General features: G+C 62.7%; 1 protein-coding gene across 4 annotated transcripts in view; it reads left to right on the top strand.

The window, feature by feature from the left end:
- The first annotated feature begins 333 nt into the window (after nucleotides 1-333).
- SSBP3 (single stranded DNA binding protein 3) overlaps nucleotides 334-10,690 on the top strand; it is a 52,676-nt gene continuing 42,319 nt past the window's right edge. For all 4 annotated transcript variants that reach the window (XM_083846651.1, XM_083846650.1, XM_083846652.1 and 1 more), the window contains exons 1-4: nucleotides 334-643; nucleotides 847-919; nucleotides 1,102-1,163; nucleotides 1,523-1,607. In XM_083846651.1, coding sequence (XP_083702777.1) covers nucleotides 588-643; nucleotides 847-919; nucleotides 1,102-1,163; nucleotides 1,523-1,607 — 276 coding nt within the window. In that variant the 5' untranslated portion in view covers nucleotides 334-587. The remainder of the gene's footprint in view (nucleotides 644-846; nucleotides 920-1,101; nucleotides 1,164-1,522; nucleotides 1,608-10,690) is intronic.

The following is a 10,690-nucleotide window of genomic DNA, read 5'->3' as shown; positions in this document are numbered from 1 at the left end:
GCGGCCCTGAGGCAGCGCCCGCCCCCCCCCCTTCTCCCTCCCCTCAGCGCCCGGCGGGCGGTTTCAAGGCCCCCCTCCCTCTGTACCCTCGGCGCCGACCAATCAGCGCGCGCGGTGCGCGGCGGCCCTGCTCCTTAAAGGGCCAGCGCCCCTCGAAGGCGAGCCCACCGCGGCGGAGGAAGCGGCGCGGCGCTAGGACCCGCGCGGCGCCTCGCTCCCCCCCTCCGCGGGAGGCCGCGCGCAGGAGGGGGGGCGCGAGCGGGGGGCGTGGCCACGCGTCGCCCCGCCCCTTCCTCTCGGCGATTGGCCGCGGCGCCTGTCAGTCGGCGGGGGGGCGGCGCGCGGTGCGGCCACGTTCGGCTGCGCGGCGGCGGCAGCGGGTGGCGGCGGAGCGGGGCGGCAGCGGCGGGGCCATGGGGGCGCGGCGGGGGCCGGCGCTCTGACAGCCCGGGGGCGGCCAGCGGCGGAGCGGGGCGGGCACAGCGGGACCGGCAGCGGCAGCAGCAGAAGGAGGAGGAGGAGGAGGAGGAGAGGAGGAGGAAGGCGGCGAGGAGGGCGGCGGCGGCCCCCGCAGCTCCGCGCCGAACATGTTCGCCAAGGGGAAGGGCTCGGCCGTGCCCTCGGACGGGCAGGCGCGGGAGAAGTAAGCGGGGCTGCGGGAGGAGGAGGAGGAGGAAGGGGGGTGGGGGGGAGCAGGGGGCGCTGCCCGGCTCCGGCCGCGGCTTTGTGCGGGGCGGGGGCGGCGGCTGCTGCTGCTGCTGGTGGCGGCGGCGGTGGTGGTGGTGCCCGGCCGCCCGCCCGCCCCGCCAGCCCCGTGCCCACGCTGCCGCCGCCGGGCTCTTGCAGGCTGGCCCTGTACGTCTACGAGTACCTGCTGCACGTCGGCGCCCAGAAGTCGGCGCAGACCTTCCTGTCCGAGGTGAGCCCCCCCGCCGCCCTTTGTGCTCCGCCGCCCGGCCTCCATCTTGTGCGGGCGGCGGCCCGGGGGGGGGGTCCCCGTGTGTGTATCCCCCTTCCCCCCCCCCCCCGGTCCCTTCTTCCCTTCCCGTCCCGTCCCCAGCCCGCCGGGCTCTCGCCCACTCGCGGCCTCTCGCCCCGCAGATCCGGTGGGAGAAGAACATCACGCTGGGCGAGCCCCCCGGCTTCCTGCACTCCTGGTGGTGGTAAGTGCGCCCCTCCGGCCCGCCTGGGGTCCCCGTGGTCTGGGGGGGGGAGGGAGGGGTTGACTCGGGAGGAGCAGGGAGGTGGTAGCCCCTGGGGGGTGGCGGTGGGGTGGGGAGCACGGCGCGGGGAGCTGGGTTTGGGTGGTGGGGCTGGGGGAGCGCCCCTGCGGCCGGTTCCCACCCGCTGCGTTACCCACGTGTGGTCCCGCGAGGCTCGGTGGGCCCCAAAAAACCTGAGGTCTTGATTTTGGGGTGCCCGGTCCCCCCAGCTGGGGTGGGAGATGCTCACCGAGTGCGCCGGGCAGTTGGCGGAGGCGTCGGCGGTAACCGGAGCTTCTCGTGCTTTTTGTGCCGTGCAGCGTGTTTTGGGACCTTTACTGTGCAGCTCCCGAAAGGCGAGACACTTGCGAACATTCAAGTGAAGCAAAAGCCTTTCATGACTATGTGAGTAACAAGTTTCTAATCCTCGCGGTAATTATAGAGTTGGGGAGCTCGGGCTTCTTCGGCGCGCCGAGAGCGAACGTAACCAACTGGCAAAAGCGTGTTTTTAACCAACAGCGTTCTGATTTGACTGCACAGTATTTCATAATGTTGCAATTATGTAAATGAGCCCAGATACTTATCTTAAGCACTTAAAGGCGTTCAGGCTACTGGTAGAATTAAGCAGTTTTGCGTGGCAATGGGCAACAAAGCGTTTGCTGTGACCGCCGTGGAGGATCGATGGCGATGGGTTGCGTGCCGAGGACATCTCGCTGGCGAGCCCCGGCGCGTGGGCAGGCGTTGGGGCACAGCTGGGAGGCGGGGAGGGAGAGGGGGGGATTCCCCAAAATGCCATCCCCCGTCTTCAGCCTCCGAAAACCTCGCCGCCTTTGGCGAGGCTTGGGGCTGCCTTGGTTGGCTGGGGATCCTCCCCCAGAAGCGGCGGCGGGGAGGTAGGCGCGAGCTGCTGGTGATGGTGCAGACCTGCCCTCTTCCCTCTGCGGTCGGCGGTGGTTTTTTCGCCTGTTGGTGCCGTGGGCTTCTGGTCCTTGTGCAAAACGTGGAGCAGAACGCTTTGAGGAGCCACCGCTGTGGTGCTGCTGGACCTGCTTTGCCACGAGTCCGCTTGCTTGGTGCGCGCAGGAGCAAACCTAGAGATGCCACAGCCCACTGCTCTCCAGCCCGGTGGCTCTGGAGACCCCGTTCCAACCACTGCCCTGGGCGTGCGGGTCCTCGGGTGTTTGGTGACAGCAGACCGCGGGTTGTCCTCTGCAGAGGTCTTGGTGGAAGCCAGCAGATGCTCCTCCTCGCCTGGGATGCTCGGGGCCGAGGTGCTGCGCTCCCGAAAGCGTCCTCGTCCCGCGGGCGCGGGGCTTGTTGGCGCTGGATGCGGTGGGAGCAGGGTGGGCTGCCTGCTCCCGTCCTGCTGAAGTCGCCCAGATCCGCAGCGCTGATCTGCAGCGGGGAGGAATTTGAATCAAAGGATTAGTCACCTGGCTGTGGGCTTGGACTGGAGTCAAGCGAGTTGAAATTGTGTAGCAGGAGCTGTTTTTGTCTGCTCCTGGGAGCCTATGGTATGGAAACCATTTTTCCTCCCTTCCCCGGTCTCTCGTTGCCTCGACATGCCTGGGTTGAGCCGCCGGGAGATGTGCGAGGTTTGGCTGGGAGCAGCGCGGGGACCTCCACGCGGCTCCTCCCGCACGGGGAGCAGAGCCCAGCGGCGCGTCCCTTCTCCTGAGCCGAACCGAGCCCGCGTCCTTCCCCTCGAGGCGCCCAGGATGTGGTGGTGTGGCTGAGCCCACGTGGGGACGGGTGGCTTGGTTGTCCCCTGGGGGGGCCGCTCCGGGTCTGTGCTGGGTGTCCGTCCGTCCGTCCCGCGGCCATCCCCCACCGCTCAGCCCCTGGCTGCGCCGCTTCCTGCGTAGCTGGTTTTTATTTACTGGGTCAGATTAAAATTTTGAACTCCTGAACCGGGGGTGAGGGCGAGCTGACAACCTGGGGTTTGTCAGCAAATCCATCAGTGCCCGGCTCTGCTGCTCAGTCCTCTGCTGGGCGCCGCCTGCTGCTTGCCCCTCGCGTGTTTGGGGCCAAATCCTGCCGCTTCGGGGCCTGGCGGGCAGGGAGGCGGGACAGGGCTGAACACAGGCCTTCAGGTAAGGAGATCCGCAGGTAAAGATGCCGTCAGCGGCTAAGGCATGGTAACGCTGCGTTCGCAGCAGCCTTCTAATAATATCCGAGGATTTAGTGTGTTTAGAGAAATTAATCTTTTTTAGCTTGGTAATAATTCTAACAATAGGCACGAGTGCATTAGATGATTCGCATAAACTTCTTTAATACACGTTGCCGTGAGCTTACGGGGCAGAGGCACAATCCTGATTGGTTTTAATTCTCGCTGTAAGACGGTTTTGTAACAGCCCTGAGTGCTTTACCTTTTGGGTTTCCCTGCGAAGGCTCATAAGGAGATTTTCAGCCCTCTGTTGGCTTCCCTGCACCGGTTTTTTTGTTCTGGTGGGCCCGGTTTTGGCCCTAAAACGGGTGCTTGTGGCCGGCTGCCTGGCTGGGGATGCTCACGGCGCTTTCCGAGTGTACTTTGCAGGGCAGGGACCTGCCCGGCTAAAACTTAAATATTGACCGAGGACAGGAACCAGCTGATAAACGGTGCGTGTGAATAGCGCCTTGTTTTTAGGGTGCCGGCACCGCAGGGCTGAGCCGCGCACCCGGGCGCATCCCGCGCGGGGTGGGGGAGCACCTCAGCAGCCGCCAACCCCAAAAACACACCGGCGGGCGCGCGACAGCTCAAAAACGACGCCGGGCCTCCTGCGAGCCCCGGGCTGGGTGGACCAGTGAGTAATTTCATCTGTTGGTTGTGGTTAAAAATATCCCGATACAGGCCTTGCCCCAGATTCGGGGGAGATGGCGTTGAAACGTGGCCAAGCGCAGAGCTGGCTGCGCAGCGGTCGCCCGGTTTGCGCGCGTGGAGTGCGGTCTTCGCTTCCCAAAAGGCGACGTGTTTGCTGTGCCCCCGTGAGTGCGAGGCAGGGGGGTGCCCCGAGGCCCTGGCTCCCCAAAAAGAGCCCCGGGAGAGGCGGGGTGCGGCGCTGGGGGGCACGGGGAGCCCCGGTTCGGAGAGGTGTGGGGAGCGGCGCGCTTTGTTAGCGGGGTGTTAACCGTGGGATTTGCGTGCTGTGTGATTTCCATTTCATTTCCCAGCGTAACTATACGGAAACTGTGAGGAGCAGCAGGACAAATTACCAATTTCCCCCTCCAGTTTTTAATATTTAATTCTTTTTCTTGGGGGATGAAAAAAAAAAAGCCAAAACCGAGGCTCGCCCTCCCTTTTGGGGCCGCTCCTTGGCTGCTGTGGCGGAGGAGCTCTGCTTTCCCTGTTTCCTCCCAAGGTGGGACGTCGGGGCGCCGCGCAGGCACGCTGGTTGCTGGGAGAGCTGTGTCCCGTTGGGATTTGGGTCTGTGCAGGCGGGAGGGACCCGGCGGTTTTGTCCCCAGACGCAGCTACCGAGTCGTGTTGGTAGGTTCTCACCAGTCAGCCTCTTCCACCGCCTGTGCCAGAGGAGAACACCCAGAAGTTAAAATGCTGGGGGCCCCTACAGCTGCGTGCACCCGCCGATCCCCAGCCGACTCCTACAGCTGGACCTGCTTTAAGGGCTTCCCTTGACCCGCAGCGATTGATTTAGGGGTGTTTTTTATCGTGTTCTTACCCAACTGGGCAGGTTTCTGCTCCCATCCTCAAGCCCTGGAGCTGCTGGGTGGGGTGCTCGGGGGGACATGCGGCCCAGCTCTGCCTCCCCACCGCCCCGGGGGCGCAGCGCGGTGCCCGCTCGCTCCGTGCCGGCCTGACGGGGGATTTCAGCCCCCGCCTTATCTCGGAATTGGCCGATTGATGGTTGCAGTTCAGCGTTTCAACATGGTGAAAGCCAATACAATTTGAGTTAGCGGTGATGACTGCCAGTTTAAATACCGCAGTGAATTTCTGTCAAAGAGCTAATACACAGAAAGGGGAATTGCAGAAAACTTGATCACCAGAACCACTTCAGTCGATTTTGGCCTCCAGCTACAGAAAATGAACTTAAATCTAGTTGACTGTTGCTACATACTTTTTGTGGTATTGCTCTGCCTGCGCAGCCAACTTGGAGGGGAGCTCGGAGGAGAGGAGGATCAGGATGGTGCTCGGCTGCCAGAGCCCTTTTGCTCCATCCTTCCTCCCCTCTGCTCCCCCCAGCTCCCCCCCAGCAAAACCCGCGCTCGTGTTTGGAACCATGTTGGCTTCGCCCCGAAAGATTTACAGACCAGCGGCTTCGGGTTGCTTTTAGGCGTATGCAGCGTGCTTGTTAGAGCGGGGCATTGATTTATTTTATTCTTTAACCTCAGGAAACCGATGCAGTTCTTCCTATAGAACTTTTCCTGTCTGGAAGGATGCTCTGGCGCAGCAGCGGGTGGCTGCAGCCGGGGAGGTTGTGATCGGTCCCAGAGATGATGGGGAGCTTGGTGTCAGCGCCTGGCTGGGGGACAGCCGGCGCTCCTCCTTTTTTCCCCCAACATCTGGAACCTTTCCCGTCGGATTCGGATCTCAGCAAGCAGGTTTCGGAAGTCGCTGAAGCCAGAGGGATGTGACAGCCGGTACAGAGGGAGCCGGGGTGGGATGGCCACCAGGAAGGATGCTGGGCCGTCAGCAGCGGCTCTGAACCCCAAGCTTCCCCTGGCTGGAGGAGATGCCTCCCAGCTGTGCCCAGGAGGCGACGCGCACGAAAGGGTGGTCCTGTTCAAGCCGTTTGCCAGCCCCTCTCTGCCTCTGGCACCGTCCCCGGGCTGTGGGGAAGCTCCCTCCTTCGTCACAGCACTTTTTGTCCGGTGCTGGGCGTTAGCACAGCTGGGCGCTCCCAGGGGTGCGCGCGGGCGGCGCAGCGTGGCACCTCGGCAGGCGGGACAGCACGTGGGAGCCCTCCTGGGAGCCGATGCCCTACATGTGTGCAGGGGGGTTGGCGCGGCGTCGCCTCCCCCAGCTCGGGTTTTCTGCCTGCTCCAGGACCGCCGAAGGCTGGTGCTCTGAGCCCCTGAGGCTTCGTGGCTGCGGGACCAGCGGGGTGGAGGCGGTGGTCCCCGGGTACATCCGCAGCGTGCTCTTCGGAGCCGATTTAAAAGGTGTTTCAGGGGAGAGCTGGTGCTTTGGGGCCAGGCCTGGCGCGGTGCGGGGATGTGGGTCGGGCACAGCTCTGTGCGGGCCCTGCCAGCCCCCATGGGCGTCGCTGGAGCCCCGGGCAGCGACTGCACAGCTCCGGCCCCTCTCGGCACAGCTGGGCCGTATCCAGACCTGCTCTGCGGGGACAGGGATCCCCACAGGTAACCGGAGAGAGGAGTTTCCTCCAGGAGTGGCAGGCTGCCAGGAACAGCTGCAAAACTCCAAATCGCTTCTAAAAAAAAAAAAAAGGGAAAAACAGAGAAATTCCCTCTCCCAGCAGCGTGCTGGGTTCAGTCTCCCCTCCTTCTCCGGGGACAGGTACGGGTTTGCCCCTGCTGCACACGAGCACCCCTGCCAACCTTGCCTTTCCCGGAGCTCTGTGCAAAGCTGGATTTTTATTTATTTTTACTTTTTTAAACAGCATCAGTGGTTGGTGCAGAGCAACCTCTACTTTTGCACTTTCTGCGGCGCAGGGCGGCAGAAACACGCGGTTTCGGAGCGCTGTCTTCCTGGAGCTGCTATTGATGGAAAAGCCAAGTGTGCTAAACTCGAGGTCAGAGCAGGGAGCTTATGTCTTAGTCTTTGACTGGGGAGCCTAAATATTTATCCTGTTCTGTCCCTAATGAAAACAAATTGTCAACAGTTGTTCAGTAACTGACTAAATTAAAATCTGTAATTAGTCAATTAGATTAAAGAGTTGGCACAACCTGATTGTATCATGCTGGTTAGGTTATTAAGAGAAAGGGTGTGATTTTTAATTACTGAATGCTAATTTTGACAGTTTCAAATGGAAACAGACGTTTCCCCCCCTCCACTCGGAGTGCCTCTGTAAAAGTAAGGCACTGGAATGTATTTTATGTCAACAAATGGTGTGAAGATGCAAAGTTTCTCCGGCTTGAATCCACCAGGGATTTCCACCGAAAAGTGGGGGCGGGATGGGGAAGAGAGGAAGCTGCCCAAGCCGGTGGGGGGTTTTGATTCTGCTTGGCGAGGGGAGGCTGGGTGGGTTTAGAGAGGGGAGGCTCCAGGTGCCTCCTGGGGGGTGCACGGGCGCCCCCACAACTGGGCTGCGGCGCTCGTGCTGCTCCGTGTCTCTGCCAGAGCCAGCCTCGAGCAAAGTGATGGGTGGCGAGGAGATGCAACAGAGTCTTTTTGTGTGTGTGTGTGCGTGCTTCTTTTTTTTTTTGTTTTGCTTTTAACCACCCGGCACCGCGATAGAGGCCGGCTCTGGTGGAGGCGAAGCCCATGAGGAGGAGGAGGAGGAGAGGAGGAAGGCCGCGCGGGGGCCAGCGTGGCGGCTGCGTGCGCTCCCATTGTCTGCCCCGGAGCCGCAGCCACGTGCGAGGGGACCCGCGTGCCGCGGCCCCCGGCTCCGCGCCGCCCTCCCCGCGGCAGGGGGGGGGGCCCGGCCCCCGGCAGATTTGTGGCTCTGGGTAAACAGCGGGCTCGTAAACCTTCCCCTCGCTTCCTTCCTGGGGTCCTCGCGCAGGAACAAAGGCGACGGGGGCGAGGGTGCGCGAGGCACCTCGGCTCCTCGCGGGGAGGGGGCAGAGCCCCCCCGTCGCTGCCGCGGGGAGGTGCGGGAGGTCGGCACGGAGCATATTGGGTACGAGTGAGGCTTTCCTGTTCCCCTGATCATTTCCTTCCTCACCTTGGAAACTTGGATTTTCTCCTACCTTTTGTTCCATATTTTCTCTTTTTAAAGCAGCCCCTGGCTCTATTGGAAACAGCTGCCGCGCCGCTGCTGGGAGCTGGGGCCGTGCTTGGGCTCTTTCTCCTCCTTAATCCTGCTCCCCGCTCTGCCGGCGGCCCTCACCAAATCAAATGGCAGCCGGTCGCACAAACCCCTCGCTTGCGCAGGGGCAGGAGGTGCCAGCTTCGGCGCGCCCCGTCCCGCTCCAGCCCAGCCTTCTCCCCACTCCGGTGCTGCTGAGCGTCGTGCGGGCACCTCTGTGGGGACAGGTCCCTGGGGTGGGAGTGGTTTTGGGGTGCCCAGCCCTGCCCTGAGCCCTTCCCCGTGCCACCGGGGTGGCAAAAGCCGTGCCCGAGGCTGGGCTGACGCACGTGGCGCGGTCTTGTCAGGGAGGAGGCACCGCACCGGCGGTGGGAGACGGGGTGCCCGGGGGGAGTCTGGCTGCTGGAAAAAAAAAATAAAATAATAAAAAATATATATAAATATCCCATCCTGCACGCCCCGGGGAGACGGTGCTAATTGGGTTTCGTGTTTCCAGGCCACGGGAAGGGTTGGTGCAGCCACCGCCGAGCATCTCCCGGGGCGGTGCCGGCGGGCTCCCCTTGCGGGACGGGGCTGCCGGCGGGTGCTGGGCGCTGCGGGCACCGCCTCGGGGGGCCGGGGCAGCCCCCTCGCCCCCAGTTGGGGTTGTGGGGGGGGCCCCAAAAGGGCGCTGGAGGGCCGTGCCAGGAGGAAACGGCTCCTTCCTCTGCAGAGCAGCCCCGGGCTGCTGGGGGGAGAGAGAAAACGGCTCTTCTGCGAGTAAACAAATACCGCCCCGCGGGCTCGGTTGGGGCTGGGTTTTTTGTTGTTTTTTTTTTTTGCCTTTTTCTTTTTTTTTTCCCTTTCGAAACTCCTGCTCGTGGCCGCAAGCGCCGGTGCCGGGGCTGTTTGCTGAAGGGGTTGGTGCCAGGAGCCGAGTTCAAAGCTTACAGCCGGGTGGTTTTGGGGGGGGGGGGGGGGGGGATTTCCAAAACACGGGGTGGGCGCCCGGCTGCTTCCCCTGCGTGCCGCGAGGCCATGCCCGTGTCCCTGGGGGGCACGGAGGGGACACGGGGCGGTGTCGGGGGGCTCGGGCAGCAGCGGGGTGCTGCTGGCCTGCTCTGAGGGATGCTGTTACGGTCAATTTAATTTTTTTCCTGAGGAGAAATGCCCGCTCCTGCTGCGTGCTCAGGGGCTGCTGGTGTTGGAATTAAGCTATTGCGTGTGTGTGTGTATAAACGCACACAGATATATATATATTTATGTGTCTGTGCGTACGTGGGGCCTGCCGCCGGGGCAGCAGTGCCTGGCTGCGCGGGGTGGCCTGGCGGCGAGGCCCCGGCCTGAGGCGCAGGCCGCCTCCACCCCTGCCTCGTGGAAACGGCCGTGGTGGGACACGGTGTCGTGTAAAATTAACGCCTGTCCCCGCCGGTACCTGCGGGGCCCCGGCTCAGGCAAAGCGTCCCCGTCCCCAAGCTGTGGGAGCGACACCGGGGCCCCCGCTGGCGCTTTTACCGTTCCCCCCCCCCCCCCGCCGCCCTTCTCCGCTCTCTCTGCCTCCCTGACAGGCTCAGTCACAACAGCAATTTGGGTGTTTTGACTTTTTTTATTTTTTTTCCTGTGCCGTTGGCAGGGTAACAGCGAGGAGGCTCCGTGCGTGGGGCCGGGGGGCCCTCGGTCGGGACCCTCCGTGCCACTGTTGTGTCCCCCCCCGGCCCCAGCTGCAAGTAGGGGTCTGTCAGTCTGCCTGCGGCCCCTGTCCTTTGTCACAGCCCCACAGGCTCCCCAGGACGGGGGGAGGAAGGGGCAGGAGCCCCCTAGGCACAGCGGGGGCACGTTTACCCCGTGCCCATCCCTTTTTCTGGGTCTGGGGGCACCCCGGAGCCCCCCGGCCGCAGGGACTAACGCCCCACGGCGCTGCGTGAGGCCCTGTCGCCACAGCCTGCGGTGTCAAGATAAAGTCCAAAGGAAGACCTCTGGCTGTGTCTTAAGCTAACATTTTTCTTTCTAATTTTTTTTTTTTAATGCTTCTGCATAAACCCTTAAACATTTGATCTCGAGCGTCTCTCCTCCCAGGGTGCAGCAGCTTTCTGTAGTGAAAATGAGCTCTTGCTGCCCGGCCTGGCCGCCTCTCGCAGCTGCTGGGTGGTTTGTTTTATTATTATTTTTTTTTTCCGTCCGTTTCTCCCCCGGTTCTCAACCAACCACGCCAGGCTGAGCTCACACCTAATTGCTGTTTTTTTGGGGGGGGATTCAAAGAAGCTTCCAAAGCGAAGGGTGCGCTGCAGCAGCTCCAGCACAGGAGACGTGCCCCGCAGGGAGGCACGAGCCCTCCGGCCGCGGCGTGATGCTGACGTTTGTTCCCCAAAAAAAAAAAGAGTGCAAATCCCCCGCGCCTGCTGCGGTTTGATCCCGCACCCCTCTGCCGCCGCACACCCCAGGGTGAGCTGCCTGCAGGAGCCTGGTTTTGCAGCTCTGCTTCGGGCTAGGCAAGAATGGGGAGGTTGGTGGCGGTGGTTATTTTTTTGGTGGTGGTTTTTTTTTGCCTATAAAAGGCTGCGTGCGCGGGGGAAGAAGGGGCAGGGCGCTTCCTCGTGGGCTCCTGCTTGCGCCGGGCCCGGCAGGTCGGGCAGCAGCAGG

The sequence above is a fragment of the Anser anser genome (assembly GCF_964211835.1).
Source record: "Anser anser genome assembly, chromosome: 8".
Lineage (NCBI taxonomy): Eukaryota > Metazoa > Chordata > Aves > Anseriformes > Anatidae > Anser > Anser anser.
This window is presented reverse-complemented; position numbering and strand designations above follow the sequence as displayed.